Here is a 19785-nt window from a genome sequence, read left to right as displayed (position 1 = left end):
TAGCCACGCTGGGGGCGCCGAAGGAGGCTCCAGCGTCCACCTTTGGACTAGGCTGTTAAAGGAAAGCAGTGTGCACATCACCCACTTGGTAGCAGAAGGCAGGAGCAGCAAGGGGTTCCAGGGAAAGTGAATCTGGTAGAGCCCTCCCTACCCACACCCTCCCCCCAGCCACTGCCAACCTCAGAGAGCCAGGCTTTTGCCTCATTTGGGCAGTTTTCCCTACAAATCCCCTTCTGGGACTCGCGTCCTGTCACCTTCCTTTGACAGACAGAGAGCACCCACCGCTGGCAACTTTAAGTTCTGGGCACGGGCTTTTGGAAGAGAAGAGGAAATGGTCAGAGACTTGTCACAAAAACACAACCACCTCAAACGTCCCAGCAGAAAGCCCCCACCTCTACCAGCCCTCCCCAGCTGCCCCCAGACAATGCCAGAAAAGACTCTCTAATAATTTGATGTCATACACGAAACCAGAATTTAAAAATAATTATATTAATAATAAATATGTTAAAGTACATTTGAAACAATAAATAGAAAAATAAACTGATAAATAAAATCAACAGGTACAAAATGTTTCAAAATTTCAACCAAAAAAAATACACAGATGACAGACGACAGATAAGACACATGGACGTAACAGGAGGGTGCTGAATGCAGTCGTGGGACCTTCACAGTTTACGCCAAGGCTCCCTCCTCTCCTGAGCTGGGAGACCAGGCCACTCAGCAAAGGATATCTTTGGGGACTCCGGCCAGCACAGGGAAGCATCTGGCCCCACCTCTGTGCCCTCTGCAAAGCAGCCCTGAACCCTGGGGTGTGCGGGCTCAGAGGACAGGAGAGCGCGGCGAGGCTGGACCAGGGCGGGCGGAGGACGTCCCTGCAGAGGCAGGTCGTCCCTGCAGAGGCAGGTCGTCCCTACAGAGGCAGGTCGGTGCTGTTGTGCCGGGTTTTCCGGGCGGTGCCATCATCTCGGGGCAGAGCCCTCTGCAGGTTGGACATGGCCACGGTCTTTTTGAGGTCAATCACGGCGTAGGAGTCTGAGCTGCGGGCAGGGTGGGAGGTGGGCACAGGGGCTCGGGGGACCGCGGGGTTCTGGGGCCCCTTGGGGTGGTCTCCACCCCAGTCCTTCAGCTCCACCTGGATATAGTTGAGCTGCCTCGGGGGCTCGGGGCCCGGCCGGCGGAAATCAAAGCTGAAGACCCTGGGGGAGCCCCGGCGGCGGCTCAGGGGCACAGGGAAGCTGCCGCGGCTGCGGAGGGCAGCCCGGGTGCTGGCGGGCTTCTGCAGCGGGGTCTCGTCCTCCTCACCATCGGGGAAGCCGTTGGAGGAGGGCGTGAGCCCGTCCCTGGAGTCGCCGTCATCCCCGGCCTCCTCCCCCGGCTGCTGGGCATGGCTCTCCCAAACAGGGGGCAGGGAGGGCAGGTTCTCGTAGTGCAGCAGGGCGGCCCGGCGGTGGGCGAGGCTGTTCCAGCCCGGCTCCTCGGGGCTCAGTCTCCAGCCAGCTGCTGGCCTCAGGCCCCCGCTGACGTTCTCGTAGGTGCACTTGGGCTGGGCCGGGCACTCAGAAAGGCCCTCGTTGTTGTTGTGGTGAGGGGGGTCCCGAAGGCTGGGGCACAGGCCCTGGCACTTCATCATGTGCCGCCGAGCAGGAGTGGGACCCAGCACGAACTTCACCTGGCCCGGCTGCCAGAACACCTGTGGGTCCCGCTGGTCCGGGCCCTGGGCCTGCAGGGGGCAGGGCGCCTGACCCTCAGGCAGCGGCTGCAGGCAGTGCCGGCTCCTGCGGGGGTCGTCCTCACTGGCTGGAGTGTTGACGTAAGTATGGGACTGGAGGGAAGAGTCCAGCGGAAGCAGGAGGGTCCGAGGGCAGGGAGGAAGGAGACAGAAGGGACCGGAGAGACGAGACGCACAGGGAAACAGCTGCAGTTTTCTCCTCACCCTGCCCTCCAAACCTCCCGGGGTGCTGCCTCCCGCTCTGGGACAGGAAGGGAGCCTGTGGATTTTCTTTCCCCCACGCTAACAACTGGGAGGAGAGGCCCTATTTCCTACCTCCATTCCCACCCAGGGCAACAGGGGGGGCAGGGCGGGTGCTTGCTCACCTGCTCATCGGAGGCAATGAGGGCATGGGTGGACTCCTCCCCAAGCGAGGGGTGTCGAAGGCTGCTTGTCGAGGGGTGCCGGGGTGTGGAGAATCTCGGGCCCTCTCCTGGGCACCCAGGGAAACCATTAGAGAAGCTGGAGACACTGTAGCCTAGAGCTGGGCACAAAAGAGACAAGCCCGGTGAGGGGCCCTTACCCCACCCCAAACTATACGCGTAGTAGCCTGGGACTCTTCCAATTAAAGGGGAGGTACCCCCAAAGCAGTGAGCTGCACTGAACCAGCAGTCTTCCCTTGCCTTTCATCTGCGCTTCAAACCCCACCCTTTCCCTCAAAACTCAGCCCGAACCCTGTAACACTTCCCCGTCATGGCCTTACCTGAAACATTCGAGGCACACCTTGTCATCACTGGACTGGCCCTTTGCCTCATTCTAGCTCTCCAGGGAGCTCCAGGGAAGCTCCCTGAACCCGGCACTGTTTCCACTCCCCCACCCCGCCCGACGCCAGTCCGTGGAGTGCGGACGCAGAGCGGTGCTCAGGGCAGACGCAGGGAATGAGCGAGCAGGAACTGCGGGAACCTCTCCAGAAACCGGCCATGGGCAGAGATGCCTGCACCAGGCGTCAGGAGGGGTACATGGGTATGGCCCAGCAGACAGAAGGAAGGAAGCAAAAAGGCTACAGACACGTTTCCATGGAAACCCAAGGCCGTCCTGTGTGGTCCCTGACCATCAGTCTATAGAAGTTCCAGGACTCCCCAGCCTCAGCTGAGCCACCCGGCCGGCCCAGGCCGGGCCCTGCCCATTCTCAAGAGAGGTTCTGATGAGGGTCGCCTGCCTGACTCTGGCCCCCAAGACTGGGGCTTGCTGGGCCTGTGCTCCCGTGCCTACGTGTGCACCCGCGCGTGGGCCGGGCGGGGTGCCGAGGACGGGCCCCCTCACCGCTGGGAGGCTGGGTGGCCCGCGCGAGGTCGAGCTCAGCCAGGTGGCTGTTGCGCGTGATGATGACGGGCTCTTCCATCACGTTGATGCTGTTGCACTGCATCAGGTCCTGAAGCAGGTTGAAGATCTCCTCCGCCCGGGAGCACTTGAATGCAAATATCCCTGAGGGAGGAGAGGGAGAATGAGGCTCCTCTGCCCTTGTGCCCAACAGGGAAGGACCACAGAGGCTACACTGGTACATAAAGCTCAGGCAATGTCCCTAAACTCCAGCCCAGGCCTGTGTGGTGGGGGGAGAGCTCCCTCCTAGTCCCTAACCGCCCCCCCACTCTGAAATGGAAGGATGTGGCCCCAAGCACCCTGCTCTCGCCCTCCCACTGGAATCACCGTTTTGCGATCTAATTCTTCAGCTATCCATCCTGGGAGGTTAAAGCACTTCATAAGGATGTGTGTACAGAGATGAGGGGGAGAGAAGTAAAAGTCAAAGCGGAAAGGGAAGCATTAGATGAGGGACCACTCCTCACACACTGCCCTTTCTCCCTCTGCCTGCTCCCCCTTGCTCCCCAGAAAAAGGAGGTCCACCCAAGGTACCAGCCCTCAGCTCAATGCCCAACAGCCCCAAAGGTCTCTGACGGTAGAAGGTCTGTGCTGTTCACTGTTTGGTCACTGGGTACTTTCCCAGTGATATTTATCCCAGACCCTGGCCAGAGAGCGAACATCTACTGTGTATAGGCTCCTGACCTCATGGAGTTTAAATTCTGATACAGAAAGGAAGAAAGGAGGCTGACCAGTGGTAGTGCACTGGACAGAGTGTCGGCCTGGGATGCTGAGGACCCGGGTTCAAAACCCCGAGGTCACCAGCTAGAGCACAGGCTCACCAGCTTGAGTGTGGGGCCGCCAGCTTGAGTGTGGGGGCACTAGCTTGAGCGTGGGATCACAGACATGACCCCGTGGTTGCTGGCTTGAGCCCAAAGGTCACTGGCTTGAGCCCAAGGTCATTGGCTCAGATGGAGTCCCCTGGTCAAGGCACAAATGAGAAAGCAATCAATGAACAACTAAAACGACACAACTACAAGTTGCTATGTCTCATCTTTTTCCCTTCCTGTCTGTCAAAAAAAGAAAGAAAAGAAAGGAAGAAAGGAAGAAAGGAAGAAAGGATGGGCTAGCTAAAGGACAAAAGGACAAACACAGCAAAGTGGTCGTGTGCCACCCTCAACACAGATGCCTCACAGCCCCTCAAACGTGAGCACAGGACACGAAGCCTCGGGGTCAGCGGGACTGGGCTGAGCACCTGGGACTCGGAGGGTGGTGCCAGTCGGGATTCTGCACCCCCTGTAACAGTGGGGCCCAGGACTCAGGGGAGGCTCCCTGGAGTGCGTGTGTGTGCGTGCATACAGTCACAAGATAGATAAAGCCAGACTGGGCTATGGGACAGCTGAGACTTGTAGGTATGGGCCAGGGAGGATGGAGGCAGAGAAAAAAGACTACACTGCCAAGCTATATCAAGTGCTCGAAAGGCTGGGAAAGCCTGGAGTGTTAGGAGAACCCTGTGCTGGGGCCTAGGGTAGCCCCTCCAGGACGCCAAGTGTGGGTAAACACCACCAGGAGTAGTGAAGCCCCTTCCTCCCCTCTTCCCGCTCAGCCGGCTGTAACTGCCTCTGCCTCAGGAGGCCCAATGGTCAGATGCTGAGGGGAAGGTGGCTCCCCAGCCAACACAACCTCAGAAACTCACTGTTGGGCAGATAAAATATATTATGCTCACTTTGTTAAAGATGGCGCTGCCCACGTGGAAGCCCATCGCCCAGGTGATAATATTAGTTGACCTTCTTGCTTGGGATGGGCGTGATTGTATTAATGTGCGTTGGGAGAGGGCTTTCGTGCCAAAAGGTTTTAAAAGAGGTCACGTTGTTCCGGAGAAGAGTGATTACATTCTAGGAGGACCCCATGCTATAGGAGAGCAGAGAAAGACCACGTGGAGGAGAGGAGTAGCCAAGATGGCAGAGTGCTGAAGGAGAAGCCAGTTTGTGCAGAGAGAAGGAGATGGGGAATAGAGGTAAATAAGGCTGGTGAGCTAGAAACCTTTTATTCTAGGAAACTTGGATAAGTCAATAGCTTTGTGAGCACTGAATGAGTGGGTTTTGGAGCCCAGTGTGTGTTTTTACTTGCCTGCCGGGTGCAAGCTAGGATTAAAGGTAATGGCCCACCAGTTCTTGGCTCCGTTGTTTCATTACCGTCTGTCCAAATCCAATGCAAACCTGTACGGGCCAGGCGGCTGTGATGGTGGCCGTGGCTACTGGCTTTACACTCACTGTCTATTGGCTGCCTCATAAAAGGAACTCTTGTACTTCAACTGTGCATAGTCACAACCCAAACTGCACTTAACACAGTTGCAGGCAGGACTCCCACAAAGCTTACATCTGGGTTCTAAAAGAGAAACCCAGGCCACATCGCCCCTTCAAAGAGCCATGGCTAGCTCTAGCCTTGACATCAGGGAATGAGCCACCACCCCCTGACCTCTGGCTTCAGGGAGAAAGGGGAAGAAGGGAGAACACATCATACTCCATTGCTCACAGACAGATGAGAGACAAAGATTCACCTCCTGACGGGTACTCTGGACACTGTGACCCAAGATACCTCTCCACGCAAATCTATCAGTCCCAAGTATGCCAGGGCTTCCCGCATTATTCTGGGCTCTAGGGTATGTGACCTGGGAGCTCAGAAGAGTTTTGTATTACTTAGGGCACAGCAGGGACCCTTGCAACTGGAGTAACAGAGGGTGGAGGACTCAGTTGCTTTTCCCAAGCAGGCTCTGGCCGGGGAGCACTAGTTCTTCCCCATGGGCTGCGCGATCAACGTCCCGACTGAGGGACCCTAGCCAGAGCTGCAAGGACTGAAGTGGAAGAGGACTGGTCTAAGAGTCCATTTCGTCCTGCATTTACACGCTGGTGCTCCTGGCCATGGCCCTTCCCCTCACTGGGCTACACCTGCCAAGTCTAAGCTGGGACTTCCAGCCCTAGCCCCTGGCCCTGGTGTATGAGCCACTCTGCCAGCATGGTGCAGGGGCTGGTACTTACCCTGGCCCGTCTGACACCGGCGGCCACTCTCAAAGGAGAAGAGGTTGGAATCGTAGCCATAGCGCCGCAGGCAAAGGTACGGCCAACGGACAGCCTCGCGCTGGTGCAGGTGAAGCACCAGCTCGCTCTGCGTCAGTTCCATCACCCCGGAGCCCAGCTCCACCCCCTCGTCATCCACATTCGTCACCTGGGGGGCAAGGGACAGAGGGTCAGTAAGTGAGTCCGACCCGTGTCTGGGTCCCTGAGCCCCTGGGAGGCAGGCTGATGATGCAGGGCTGGAGCTGGAGGACGGAGGGGCTCACTCACCAGACTCCAGCTCACCACGCCACACGGTTCCTTAGTCACTGGCCCACCCCAGTTCTCTAAGCCTCTCATGGTGAGAGGAGGGGTGGTTAGTCAACCTCCAAGGTCAGATGGTTCAAGGACCAAGGTTAAATGACTTCAGGTGGTTCACAGCTTAGTACCCAAGGAACAGGTGTTAATGGGAGAAGGTGTTTAATGTTAAGCTAAGTACAAGATCTTAAGACTCTGGGAGAGTCAAGCTCACGGTAGAGCAAATACATACAGCTTCTACCACCATCCCACAAGCAGCGCCTTGCAGGGGGCTCCCTCTTGTGGTGAGCAGGAGAAAACCGGGCCTCAACAGGCGGGGAGGGAGTCAGGAGGGGGCCCCCCAGCCCGGAGGTGGGAGGAGCCAGGGATGCACAGGTCCACAGAGCCTGGCTTTAGCTTCTCAAAGCAAACAGCAAACACTAATACAGTGATTATTACCATGTGTGTAAGCACTGTTGTAAATACTTTATATATATTAAAATCACAAATACAGACTTTTGTTGTTTTGTCCAAAAAAGTTACATGTAAAGTTATGAAGATATATTGACAGGAATGAATAATCTAAAAGCACAATTTTTGCTGCTATATTACGGCGTTTCTTCATCCTTGGTAGTACCAAGAACGAGCAAAGGACAATGGCTTCCTCAGAGACCCTGATCTCAGGAAGTCCCAATGAGCCCACAGCCTCAGCTGTCATTCCACCTTCACTAGGAAGGCGAAGGCAGCCTGACAGCTCGTGGCGGAGCCACTAGGCCATGCTGGGGACTCAGGAGAGGAGGGGCGCTGCGAGTACCTTGAACTTGGTAGGGTGGTTGTCTGGGATGCTGTCTCTGTTCAGGCAGCTGCAGCAGCTCCCCATGGTGTCAGAGCAGCCAGCCCACCCTAGGGAAAAGCATAAGGGATCAGACAGTCATCAAGGTCAGTTCCAAAAGGCACTGCTCTAGGGAACGCCGGCAGAATCGCCTCACTGTGATCATTGCTCTGCCCAAGGGACTGTATGATATCGTCCCTCCCTCAAATTCCCCCTCTCAATCCAGGGCCAGACACACATTGAATAAACATTAACTCAAGTTAGGATGTGTTAAAGATTCATGCTGACCGGGGGGGATGGAAAGAGCGTCTCAGATGTAGCATTTGATCTAGACCTGGAGAAGTATATAGGATTTTGACCAAAGTAATGACAGGGAAGGGAGGCCACCTGGGCAGCAAGAAAAACATGAAAAAAAAGTAGGGACACAGATGAAGTGATCTGCACCAGATGGAGTTGGGCGCCCACCTGGGGTACCATCCAGATTTAGTAAAAAAATTAATTTGGCAGTCACACTCTGGCCTGTCCTCTTCTCTTTCTCCATCTCCTCTTCCCACATCATCTAAATACTCTTCTTCACCACCATTCGGACATCCACCTCGACTTTATCTTTCTGATGTTCTCTTCACATGAGATGCTACATTATGGTCAAAAGATACTCTCAGAAGACTGAACATTTAAAAGACTATGGTTTTTATAACCTTAATTAGGTATTTCCTTATTGAAAAAAAAATAAGTGCTGGGTTTGCTGTGGACAAAGGCTTTTCCCCTCCAAGATTATGGTCCTTGGATTGTATGTCACAAAAGCAAGAACTGTGCCTAAGATGGAGAGGATATCACCACTTGAGTGACCAAAAGGAACAAGCAAATGCGTGGACTGATTCCAACCAGAAGTTGAGGGGTTGCAACTTGCTGCAAAAAATGAATCTGTAAGATTAGATACTCTTCTAGAACTCCGGCTGAATGTATAAAGCCTTAAACAAGCCTGACCTGAACCCTCTGTTCCTCCCAACTTGGGAAACTCCAGGAAAGGGGTTCCTACACACAGCTCTCACCTAACCCAGGCCATCGAGGAACTGACCATGGGCGGGGCATGGGGAAGGACTCCCACTTTATTCCCCCTGTTCTTGGTGGGGTGTCATGGCAAGCAGTCTGCAGAGAAGTCACCTGGATCCCTCTGGGACACACCAGGGGCTCACCTAGCATAGGAGATAGAGATCACAAGTTAGTGGAAACACTCCATCCTCACCCATTGTTAGTGAAACTCACTTCCTGTCAGTCCATCCCACCTGAATAGCTGTTCCAGGTCCTAATGAGAGAAAAACACCAATGAATGAAGAAAGATCAAGGGCAAAGGGACTTAAATTCTGAACTGCATAAGCCCTGGGAAGAATACTCCCCTAGCGTCAATCGGTTTGAAGTCTGAGGCAGCCCAAGACCTTTTAAGTGGCCTCCAGACCCCACCATGATCAAAATCACCACTTTACCTTTGCAGAGAACTTTACAAAAAGCTTTCTCAAAAACACACTATGATGTCTTGGAAAGTGCACTGGCCTAAGATTCAGGAAACTAATATTCTAGTTGGTTTTGTTGCTAACTATGTGGGAGACTGCCAAGTCAACTCCCCCAGCTCCCACCCCAGGCCCTTAGTTTTTAAGAGCAATATTTGTAAACAGTAGAGCTTTCGGCTTAAATAACCTCTAGAGGCAGATGTGTAGGACAAATCCCACTAAAATTTTCCTCTTCCAGGGCCTCACATTTGGAAGCATGATAGATTTTCTGTTCTCCAAGCTCTGAAAAGGCCTAAAATTTTAACACAAATGCTAACCATACATCAAAATTTCAGGGATCTCAGCTGCAGGTGACAAGCTGACAGGCCAGGACCTTGGAGACCCTTGAAATTCCACTCTCCTCTCTGGGATAACAGGATCATTTCCCAGGGTCCCTTGGTGCTCTGTATCCTTGGAAAATTTTCCAGGTAAAAGGACCACCACCCTCTTGGTCTGGCTTTTTCCTTGGAAGGTAGAAGCAGGCTGAGGAAGGTGTGCACAGCCTAAAGACAGGGGGCTGGGACAATACTGGGGCCTGAGCCACCAACAAGGAGTCTAGGGGTGAAGCCAAGAACTAACTACAGGGTGCAAGGTGGTGGAGGGCGTTGCACCTTTTCCTGTCCCCTCCTCTTTAAGACCATTATCAGTTCTGACAGCCCAATGAAAGGGATCACACTGAATGGGACGGAGAAGGGGGCTCTGGTCTGGGATAGGTTTGGATTGGGGGCGAGAATGAAGAGGAGGTTATGAGGACTCAAAATATATGAGGGCTGGGGAAACGGGGGCAGTTTTTTGGATCTGAATATGGTGCAAGCAGAACGGGGAAGGGGTACGATGGATCAGAGGAATTTCAGGCCGGCGGAAGAATGTGGGGGCATCTAGAAGAGAATGTGGCTCTGCGGGCGTATGGGAAATTCGCAGGGTGAGAGGTGCTGAGGGGACCGGGACGGGCGAAGGTGTGTCGGGGGTGGGGGTGGGGTGGTTCTGAAGAGTAAGAGGCTTTTAGGTTGAGGGCTGTCGCGGGCCTTTCTAGACGCCGCGAAGGAATGGGGGAGGTCGAGGCCGCCCTTCGTCCCAGGATCCCCGCCCCCAGCCCCTGGGCTCCACCACCCGCCCGCCCGGGGCTTCCGCGGATGGGAGCGGAGACTGCGGCGCGGCGCGGTGCGGCCTCGGTGGAGCCGCCTCGTCCCCGCCCCGACTCACATCGCCCCGCGGCCCGGGCGGCGCTGGGCCCCGCTCCCGGGTCCCGCTGCAGCAGCCGCCGCCCGCCCGGAGCTAAGGTCTCCCCGCCCCGCCGCCACGGGGGTCGGAGGTCACCGGCAGCACCAACGAGACGCTGCGGGCGGGCGGACCCGCTCGGGGGGACCGGCGCGCAGCCTAGAGGGTCCCTTTGGAGGACTTGGCAGTCGGGAGCAGGGAGCATGCGCACACGCCAGAGGGCGCTCCTGGCCAGCGGCTGAGCGCTCTAGGCGGGGGTGGGGCGGAGCCTGGGGCAGGAGCGGGGGCCGGTTGGGTGGGCCAGAGGTGGGACCAGCGGTTTCCACGCCCCGGAGCAGAAAGGGACAGGGGGGTGGAGGGAGATAACACTAAAGATGGGGGAGGGGTCTGAAGGGATGAAAGAGAGAAGGGCAGTCCGAGGGACCTTGGAAAGAGGCTGAGGAAAGGGGAAGGGGCCGAGGGACCGCTGGGGAAAAGGGGGAGGGAAGTGGATGGGGTGGGACACGGAGAGGGGCGGGGCTAGAAGGCCAGAGGGAGGTTGGAGGGACCTGCTTGCTTGCAAAAGGCCAAGCAAGTGGCAGAGGACCCGGCATAAACCTGGCTCCCGGGTGTCTGCTCTGCGGCGCCCTCTGGGGAGAGATCCCACATTGAGCCCATGGCAGTCGGGTGGGGGGCAGTGGAGCCTGCACACTTTCCACCCGGGAGTCCACAAAGGCTTTCCTGAGTCTGCAGCCCAGGCCCCTCCCCGAGCCGTCCAGCTCTGCCAGCCCCGGAGGGCGTAGGAGAGGAAGGGCCGCGCTCCCGGGGCGGGCAGAGGCGGGCGCTGAGCTTCGGGGTGGGGACTGAGTGAGAGGCACGACGGCGGGGTCTCTGTCCAGAACGGCCCAGACAGACTCCGGCGCACGGCGAGGGTGAGACCCAGCGAAGTCCGGTCCCCCCTTCTCTAAACTCCCAGCAGCCAGACTGGGAACCTCAGCTGACTCAGCACCACACCACGCCCCGCCTCCCGCGGGGGTGGGCCCCGCGAAATCCAAGAGAAAACTTTGGGGATCTACCTGTAGGGTACTTGGCGGGACCAGGCACTTCTCTCCTTTTCACTCTTCGGGGAAATCTTCCCATCCCTTTACCTCCCCAGACTGTAGAGCGGCTCAGGCTTTGGGGTGGGTTGGCGAACTCCGTGACCTGGTTGCACTTGCTCACAGACTGAAGCCGGGTTTCTACCTTGTCCCTTGTCTAAGGTGGGCAGGGGAAGGGGAATTCTGTAAGGAGTCAGCATATTAGAAAGGTAGTGTCCAGGGCTAAGCGGAGATGGAGTTAGGCCGCCCTTAGCGGGTATGGCAGGGTGAGGGGAGAGGGCTGATTTCTGCGCATTTGTTCTTGTGTGGGACAATTTCATGCAAACTAGAAATAACTTGGAAGAGAGGGTGCAAGTCCCCTTATGGGGCCCCAGATGTTTTTCCCCTTTTCCTGTGTGACCTCCTCCCCCAATCACCTCTTGCTGCCTGGAGCAGGGGCACTGTTGTTAGCGGAACTGGCTACTCCTGGCCCTGAGTGACTGGCCCATTCTGGCTGCCTTCCACAGGAAACTTGACCTGAGGGACAAAACGGGAAGGAAGCAGGTGGGTGTGGAGCCAGGAAACAGGGAAGGGTGGCACAGGTCATTTGAAGTGGGTTCTGAGGGGGGCTGTGCGCTGGGAAGCAGTATAACTATTAAGAGTCCAAACTTTGTTCCCACCCCCTAAGCAGCATCTTACAGAGGCCAGGGATTTGGAGATTGGCAGTCCTGTGCCCAGTCAGAATCCATCCCAGTTCTCAAAGGCAACCGCCTCCTAAAGCTTCCCTTAGCCTTCTAATGTGACTTTGAACTTGGTAATTAACCTCAGTTTGTTTCAATAGGAAAATGGGATCATAGAAACTACCTCTTAGGATTGTTGCCAGCATAGATTATATTATACAGAATGCTAGAATATAGCCCTTGGCAGGGAGTAAACTGGAAAGTTTGCTTTGGTTATTTTTCTTCCTAGGGTGCTGAGTATACCTGCCCAGAGCTCTAACCCCATTCTGCCTGGTTTCATCTCTGTTTTACCCACTAGATAGACTATAAGCTCCTTGTGGGGAGGGCCCATTCCTTTTCTACTTCAGAAGTCACCCTACACCCCCCTGTGGCCATACCAGGGCTTGCCCAGTGGAGGGCTGAAGAGATGCAGTTACAATTATACAATGACATGGCTGCTTAAACACAAAATTTCCCTCTGTCCTGGAGGAGTTTACAGACTAGATGAGGAGCTGAGACACAGGGAGCAAAGAGAAACACGATGTGCTAAATCCTGGGATACTGACTGTATTCACTTCTGGAGCTCAGAGAATAATGGTGGGCTAGAGAGGCTGAGAGGGCTTTCTGGTGAATCGGCCCTTTCACCTGGCCGGAGCTACAGCTGGAAGAGTGGAGCCAGTGGGGGGAGCGGGGAGGAAGCAGGCGCGCTGGCCTGCTAAGTACACAATGAGGAACGGTGAGAGTTAAGGCTAGGGAGGTGGGGGAAAGGGACCGGTGTGTCCAGAGGCTCACCAGAGAGGCAAAATATCCTCTCCTCTCACTGTGGGCCTCCTCTTTCCTCCATCCCAATCTTGGGAGACCCCAGAGTTTGAGCTTCAGAAACTGGAGTCAAAGGGCCTGGCCTCAAGATCTGACTCTGCCACTGACTAGCTGTGTGGCCATCTGTAAAATAGAGACCAAAAAAAAAAAAAAAAATCACCTGACTCACACGGTTGTTGAATGAGGGAACGTCTGCAGAGCACTTAGCACTGCTGAGTAGCACTCTGTGAGGACCGAATACATGGGAGGTGGTGCTGTTATTTTCTGGGGAGACTTTACCACCAGTGTCAGTGCTGAACTCTGGCTGGCTCACCAAGAGAAGAACCTCACGCTAGGGAGCTGGGTCCACCAGTGAACTAAGGCCGTGGCCCAAGCCACCTGCCAGAGGAGGAACCTGAGTAGACTGCTCAGGTAGCAGGAGTCCTGCCCTTTCTTCTGAGGCCAACATGCCTCCTCCCTGTAGACTTCCTCCCATTTCCACCAGCTGGGAAGGGTTAGCCTTTGTGCCCAACCTCTTGTGGCCCTTTTCTCTTTGCAGGAGTCGGATTCTACAGCCCCCTCAGAACATGAGGGTTTGATCTTAAATATATTCACATGAATACCCATTTCCTTCCTCAGAGGGTCTGTACGGTCAAAGCACACCTGAGGGGTTTTGGCTCTGAGTGAAGGGGGTGACTTCAAGCATAAGAAAGGAAGCTGTTTTGGGGTGTGAGACCTCCCTTGCCTCCACCACTCAGACCACAGAGGCAGGAGTGGATTAGCTGTCCTGGTGATCTTGCAGTTGATCGTCCAAAATGGGGGGGGTGGTGCTTGGATGTTGTTCCAGATTGGAGAACGGGTGGCAATGAGAAGGAAAGGAAAGATGGGGAAAGAAGGAAAACCTAGCTCCACTCTTCATCTTCTGCTGTGTCTCCTTAGGATCCTGAAGTTCTGAGCCTGGGGCCCCCTGGCATGGACACCAACCAAGCCCCCAACCAGCCTGGGCTCCAGACACTCCTCCAGCAGCTCCCTCCACAGGACAGCGATGTTGGTCCCCCTCTCCCCAGCTCCCCTCTCTTTACACACTCTCTCTTTACCTACTGTGGGAACATGGAGGTAAGGCCTAACTAGGCCACAAATTGGGGGAATTCCCCCGCCCCCAGCCTGAATTTTCACACCTACATAATGGGTACAATAATCTACATGATGGCTATTCTGCCCACCACAATGCTTAGTTAAACAGCAAATGAGAAAATGAGCATGAACGACTTTTGGAACAAGTAATGGCATGTACAAATGTAGGGAGTATGGTTAAGCATTTATTGAGGCCCTATGTGTGCCCAGTCTAAAGGCTTATAAAGTCAGTTGGGAAGGTAAGACAGGAGAATATGGACTAAATAGGGAAAACACAATGGGAAGTGATATTGAGCTAGGGCTCATGAGGAGCCAGGACCTAAATGTATGGTGACAGGGCTCAGTGCTATGGGGCTGTCAGACCTGAGTGATGGCCATTCCTGGGGGTGGGAGGAGTAAGAATGAATGGATTTACTGGCACTCTTGTTCCTCTTTCCCTCTGCATCTCAATGTCCTATGTATGCTGTTACCTCCTGCACTTCTACCACCTTCCTTTGACTCGGTAGCTAAGCCTTCTCTCTCCACTCAAACGTCAGTCTTGCCTGTCGAGGCTTCCCCATCACAGCGGAGCCTGTCTCTGCAGGAGCGATACTGCCTGGCCCTCGGGGAGGAGGAGCTGGCTGAGCTGCGGCTCTTCTGTGCCCAGCGGCGGAGGGAGTCCCTGGGGCAGGGGGTGGCGCGCCTGGTGCCTCCCGAGCTGGAAGAATGCACCTGTGAGAAGGTATGCAGTTCCCGTCCCCAGTATTCCCCTTCCTCTCAATTCTGCAGAAGACGGTGGCTTCTGAGACTCTGGTGGGAAAAAGGGGTTTGGGGATTGATAGCTTTTGGGGAGGAAGAGGGTGATAGTTTGGCAAACTTTTTCTTTCTTTTTTTTCTTTCAGGTGAGAGGAGGGGAGATAGTGAGGCAGACTCCCACATGCGCCCTCTACTGGGATCCACCCAGCAACCCCATCTGGGGCTAGTGCTCTAGTCGAGTACTTAGTGCCTGAGGATGATTCCCTCGGACCACTGTCTGTGGCTGCGGGAGCTGGAGAGAGTGGGGGTGGGGGGAGAGGGAGGGACGGGGATAGGGTGGTAGAGGGGGAAGAATCAGATGGCCGCTTCTCCTGTGCGTCCTGACCTGGAATCGACCTGGGCCGTCCATACGTTGGGTGGACGCTTTATCCACTGAACCACTGGCCAGGGCCGGCAAACTTTAAGGAAAAGGGAAACCAAGTTTGGGTGTTCTTGGTGAGCCTGCAGTGGAGGTGGGGTTGGAATGGAAGTGCCAGGAGGGAAGCTAGGAAGGTGGTGCTGCCTCTGACCAGCCAGCACCCCCACCCAGCAGTGCAGGGAGCGTCTGAGGCCAGGGGAATACGGAGTGTTTGCAGCCCGGGCAGGAGAAAGGCGCTGCTGGCATCGGGCTTGCTTTGCCTGCCAGGCTTGTGGCCAGGCCCTGATAAACCTCATCTACTTCTACCACGACGGGCATGTCTACTGTGGCCGTCATCACGCTGAGTTGCTGAGGCCGCGCTGCCCTGCTTGTGACCAGGTACAGCTCGGAGGGGAATGGCTAAGGGGATCTGTTCAGGGTCCAACTTGACATAGGGGAACACCCTCCTAATATCAGGGAATGGAGTAGGGAGAACAAGGCACCAGCCTGGGACCCTGGTGTTCCAGTTGCTCTGACTTGAGCTCTGGGCGTGTGGGACCCTTTGCACCCTCCCTCACCGCACGCGGTGCCCCCCTTATATTCTAGGACTGAGAGAATTTCTCTGGAGCAGGGACTCGGGCAGACGTTCCCATCTGAGTTGCCCAGTGCTGAGCCTGATCATGTGGGGGAACTCCCTTAATATCTGCCTAAGAGGCAAAGTGGAACCCTGGGTTGGGAGTCCATGCGACCCAGTCGTACTTTGGGCTGTGCCACCTGCTAGCTAGGGAATCCTGGCTAAGCCAATCAGCCCTCCCTGCGTCGGAGAGTAGTTGAGTAGATTAAATGGGAATGTCAGTAGACCTGCGTTAGTGTTAACTGGCTATAAGGCGTGGTTATTGGATGGATGGATGGATGGATGGATGGATGGATGGATGGACGGACGGATGAGCCGTTCTCCTCTCCCTTTCCCAGCTGATCTTTTCCCGGCGCTGCACCGAGGCGGAGGGACGGCGCTGGCACGAGAACCACTTCTGCTGCCAGGACTGCGCCGGGCCCTTGGGCGGAGGGCGTTATGCTCTGCCGGGGGGCGGCCCTTGCTGCCCTAGCTGCTTTGAGAGTCGCTATTCGGATGCGGGCTCGACCCCGGCCGCGACACTGGAAGGAAGGCCGTCCCTTGGTAAGGGAGGAAACGTGCAGATCGAAGGGGAAGGGGGCAGCGGCTTGGGCTGGGCAGAGGAGGGAGTTCTCCCAGGCTGGGACCCTCGCCTCGGTCCCACGCCGTCCCGTCCCTCCAGCAGCGGTCCCGTCCTCCAACCGCACCCCCAGACCCGAGCCTTGGGGCCCTCAGCTCTCACCGCGCATCCCTGGCTGGAGCGCTCCAAGGGCCTCGGGGAACCCACCCCGCGCCGCGGCTGAGGCTACGGCGCGGGACTCGCTCCTGGACTGGGGACCAGGCCGCCCTCTGGTGGGAAGAGGCGAGGAGGGGCGGGGAGCCCCGGAGAGCCCGCTCCTCGGCGGCGCGCACGGCTCAGGGGCGGGGCGGGAGGCTGGGCCTAGCTACCAGCTGTCCCCCGCCCGGATCTGGGAGTGGGAGACTTGGGTGTCTGAGACTGGCATGTCTGATCCCGCCTGAAGCAGAAGAGGCGGGGCTCGACAGAGTTGAAGGAAGGGACCGCGCCCCACTACACTCCGCGACCATCTCTGGAACAGCCCTCGCGGATGCTGCCAGCTCCAATCCGGAAACCCAGAGGGAGTTGGTAGGATCCATCCCAGAGCAGGAGTGCCGAGTTGGGGACAAGGCTGAGGCACCTAAAGGGCCAGAACAGGACCTTCTGGAGATGCCCACTGACCCCAGGGAAGACGCCCCCTGCCCCACCTGCTCCTCTTCCTCTGACTCAGAACCCGAAGGCTTTTTCTTAGGCCAGCGCCTTCCCCGCTCCTGCAAGACCCCTAGAAGCCTCCAAGCTGGGGACAGCGACACCTCCAGGAAGCATTGCACCATTTGCTAGTGGCATGGCCCGGAGAAGGGGTAGTCGGAGGTAGGTGAGATCTGTAAAGCGGTAGACAGACTGACTCTTCTATAAAAATCCTACACTGAACGCCATCAGGGACACGCCTGGGAGAGGCGGCGAGATGACAAACTTGAGCATTCCCTCTTCAGTCGCGCATTGTGACTTTTGATGGGGAACCCCCATTCCGCATCATAGCCCCTACTTCGACCCCACGAGCTGGTATAACTCGATCCCCCCTAAACCAATGAGGTGATCGCTCAGAGCCCACGTGTAACGTGACCGGCTTGGCGAGCCGAAGACCTGCAGGGAGTCGGAGGTGGAACTGGACTGGGGGACCGCACGCCGGGCCTCGCTCCTCCCCTTGCAGAGCTCGTGGGCGCGCAGCTCGGGAGTTACACCTCTTGGACGTCAAAGCGCGCAGAGCTGGGCGTCCTCTGCACGCCGGCAGCGGGCGAAAGTGCGAGCCCGGACGTTGCGTCATCTGTTCGCGCCTGGGCGGTTCCTTGTCAGAGCCCTGCGGAGTGTAGAGGTGCCGCTATGGCTTCCAGCGGGGTCGGAATGAACGCTGGCGGCTCGACAAATGAAGCTCCCGAAATTCCAGACAACGTGGGGGATTGGCTTCGGGGCGTCTACCGCTTCGCCACCGATAGAAATGATTTCCGGAGGTAACTGTGGCCCGGGAGCCAGGCCCCTCTCTTGCCTTCCGCGCCCGTATTCCCGTATTCGTAAGCTGCCGCATTCCCCTTCGCCAGGCTGGCGCCTCCGGGTTTCTAGACTGCCAGAATCTAGGCTCTGGCCGTGGTTTGCTGAGGTCCTTGACCAGGGAGTGACCGTGCGGCCGGAGCGATCTTTTCAGTTACCCGCTGTCTAGAGAATTCACCGTGACGCGGAGCGGGGTGGTGGGGCGGACTCGGGAAGAGGAAGTACCAACATGTGAATGGGCTTCTCGGCCCTGGACGAGGTTAAATGGCCTTTGCATTTGACCCTGATCTTATTAGACACAGAAACCAAGTCTGTATGGGTCTTGGGCAACTACCATGTAACTGTAAACGCTCCTGCAGTCTAGAAGTGTTTTTGTCTGGCGGTTTTTCCAGGATGGTGGTGGGAAGCCTTTTCCCCGGTACCTTTGGTTAACCGAAGACAAGTGACTCGGTGATCACAGGGTTAATAGAATGCATTCTTTTTCCAGGAATTTGATCCTCAATTTGGGACTCTTCGCTGCGGGAGTTTGGCTGGCCAGGAATTTGAGTGACATTGACCTAATGGCACCTCAGCCAGGAGTGTAGCTAAAAAGGTAAGCATGTGGCCACTGCTGTGTGTCTTAGGAGTCTTAGAGGCTGAGAGAAGCAATAACCTTGTCAGCTATTCAGAAAACAGAGCTGATGTAAAACCCTTAGCAGGTCCCATGTGTTAGATGTGTTTCCATGTGGTAGAAGGAATTAGAAGCCAGTTTCCCTCCAGGATTTTTACATTTCTAATGCCACCTGTTGGCTTGTGGTCTGATTGCAGACACATGGAATCCATGCTGTACTTGAACCTTCCGAACATAGAGCCTCCAGTCTTGGACCATTACAAGACTTGCCCTCATGGCAGCTGAAGTTTGATTCAGATGGGTACCTTCCCTTCCCTGCCCGATTTCCTTTTCTTCATGGAGTCTACTCAGAACTCCATTCTCTGGTTGGCAGCCAGGCCTCAGAAGTGTTCTGCTCTGTTTTTGTCAAGTTCTGTACCGAATTCCTAAATTTCTGCAGGGGGTAATCTTTGCTTTTGTCTTGAGGAATAACCTGATGGTATTTGAACAATTATGTGAAATAAAGACTGCATACAAAGACAGCCACTTTTTATTCTTTTAATAAGAAACTTCCGCTTACAAAAACACGGTGTAAAAAGCTGATTTACAAAAATCATAAAAACATGATTTATATTTCACAAGCAAGAAACAGGAACAAACCCCAAACATAGGTTGTGACCGAGGTTGTTTGCTTCATATTAAAAGAAAAATGGAAACTGTAGCCACCATACATTGATGTTAACATAGGATGAAGCTCATTTTTGAGCATTACTGGGGGAAGTAGTCATTTGGTGTTGCATAGCATGTCAGTGCACCAGCTGGGTTTCCAGCACCAGGGAGCCATCAGTGCTGAAATAGAATGGGATGGACTGGCAGAAAGAGGGCAGTGACGTGCAGGTAGAGGTAAGGTGTTAAGTAAGCTGGGGCGATGGGCCCTAAAGTGAGCAACTGTCTGCTTGAGAAAGCTGCTTCCTTCACAAGGAAATAGATATTTTCTGGCCCTGAAATTCATGGTAGTGCCACTGTCCAGGAGTTTGGGGTTCTTTGGAAGTGGCTATTTAAGGAACTGGCCTGGAAAGATTCATGTAGGAGATGTGGAGATAGAGACAGGTTCCCCTGGCAACGTTTTCCTAGTTGATTTACTCTATTAGACATTTAAAACAATACTGCTTCTCTGTGCCAAGTCCCTTATGGAACTGGTATGGGATTAAGGGACATGAACTGGAAAGGAGGGTCAGTATAAATGAACCACAGTGGCCTAATTGTTACAGTTGACAGATGTTGTTTCTAGCAATATGTTCACTAAACAGGATAAAATAGTCCTTTTTGACCCTGTTAGCATAAATCTCACTAAGAAAGCTATTTGAATATTAGATTTTTAATATATTTTCTTTTAAAACACCATTCTCTTGTATTAATCAGGTAGGCCCCATGTGTTAGGAGGAAGGAATCTGAGCCAGTGAATGCAGGACTGTGGCTGGTTTAACATGAAACCAAGACCCATTTAAGAGTCTACAGTGGGCCTGACCAGGCAGTGGCGCAGTGGATAGAGTGTCGGACTGGGATGTGGAGGACCCAGGTTCGAAATCCCAAGGTTGCCGGTTTGAGCACAGGCTCACCAGCTTGAGCGCTG

The 19785-nt window shown here is 55.2% G+C and overlaps 3 protein-coding genes across 4 annotated transcripts; 2 read left to right on the top strand and 1 right to left on the bottom strand.

Moving 5' to 3' along the window:
• Positions 1-468: 468 nt before the first annotated feature.
• Positions 469-10167, bottom strand: FRS3 (fibroblast growth factor receptor substrate 3). Of its 2 annotated transcripts, XM_066359455.1 has the most exons (7): positions 9997-10167; positions 8299-8442; positions 7229-7317; positions 6103-6289; positions 3032-3193; positions 2095-2252; positions 469-1822 (listed from the first exon to the last, which is right to left on the bottom strand). In XM_066359455.1, the coding sequence occupies exons 2-7, from the start codon at positions 8336-8338 to the stop codon at positions 911-913; spliced, it is 1548 nt and encodes a 515-aa protein (XP_066215552.1). In that variant the 5' UTR covers positions 8339-8442; positions 9997-10167; the 3' UTR covers positions 469-910. The 2 variants fall into 2 exon arrangements, with proteins under 2 accessions (XP_066215552.1, XP_066215553.1); XM_066359456.1 differs by lacking the exon at positions 9997-10167 and having other exon boundaries at positions 8325-8447.
• PRICKLE4 (prickle planar cell polarity protein 4) lies at positions 9660-17458 on the top strand. Its single transcript, XM_066360006.1, has 8 exons — positions 9660-9715; positions 9827-10105; positions 10859-10922; positions 13523-13630; positions 14301-14438; positions 15045-15248; positions 15822-16026; positions 16488-17458. The coding sequence occupies exons 1-8, from the start codon at positions 9660-9662 to the stop codon at positions 16856-16858; spliced, it is 1425 nt and encodes a 474-aa protein (XP_066216103.1). The 3' UTR covers positions 16859-17458.
• On the top strand, positions 17394-18694 carry TOMM6 (translocase of outer mitochondrial membrane 6). The gene is made up of 3 exons (XM_066359439.1): positions 17394-17526; positions 18051-18155; positions 18371-18694. Exons 1-2 carry the CDS (start codon positions 17399-17401, stop codon positions 18145-18147), a joined length of 225 nt encoding a protein of 74 aa, XP_066215536.1. The 5' UTR covers positions 17394-17398; the 3' UTR covers positions 18148-18155; positions 18371-18694.
• Positions 18695-19785: the final 1091 nt, after the last annotated feature.

The sequence above is a fragment of the Saccopteryx leptura genome, chromosome 1 (assembly GCF_036850995.1).
Source record: "Saccopteryx leptura isolate mSacLep1 chromosome 1, mSacLep1_pri_phased_curated, whole genome shotgun sequence".
NCBI lineage: Eukaryota > Metazoa > Chordata > Mammalia > Chiroptera > Emballonuridae > Saccopteryx > Saccopteryx leptura.
Note: the sequence above shows the minus strand (reverse complement) of the source record. Positions and strands in the feature narration are given on the sequence as shown.

Excerpts from the sequence above, each read along its gene's own strand:
- FRS3 (XM_066359455.1), bottom strand. The coding sequence starts at position 8,338 with ATGCCCCGCCCATGGTCAGTTCCTCGATGGCCTGGGTTAG. Across the intron at positions 7,318-8,298 it reads TCCTCGATGGCCTGGGTTAG|GGTGGGCTGGCTGCTCTGAC; the intron begins GTGAGAGCTGTG and ends GCTTTTCCCTAG. Across the intron at positions 2,253-3,031 it reads GGCCACCCAGCCTCCCAGCG|CTCTAGGCTACAGTGTCTCC; the intron begins GTGAGGGGGCCC and ends TTTTGTGCCCAG.
- PRICKLE4 (XM_066360006.1), top strand. The coding sequence starts at position 9,660 with ATGTGGGGGCATCTAGAAGAGAATGTGGCTCTGCGGGCGTATGGGAAA. Across the intron at positions 13,631-14,300 it reads TCCCTCCACAGGACAGCGAT|GAGCGATACTGCCTGGCCCT; the intron begins GTTGGTCCCCCT and ends CTGTCTCTGCAG. Across the intron at positions 14,439-15,044 it reads AAGAATGCACCTGTGAGAAG|TGCAGGGAGCGTCTGAGGCC; the intron begins GTATGCAGTTCC and ends CCCACCCAGCAG.
- TOMM6 (XM_066359439.1), top strand. The coding sequence starts at position 17,399 with ATGGCTTCCAGCGGGGTCGGAATGAACGCTGGCGGCTCGACAAATGAA. Across the intron at positions 17,527-18,050 it reads GATAGAAATGATTTCCGGAG|GAATTTGATCCTCAATTTGG; the intron begins GTAACTGTGGCC and ends TTCTTTTTCCAG.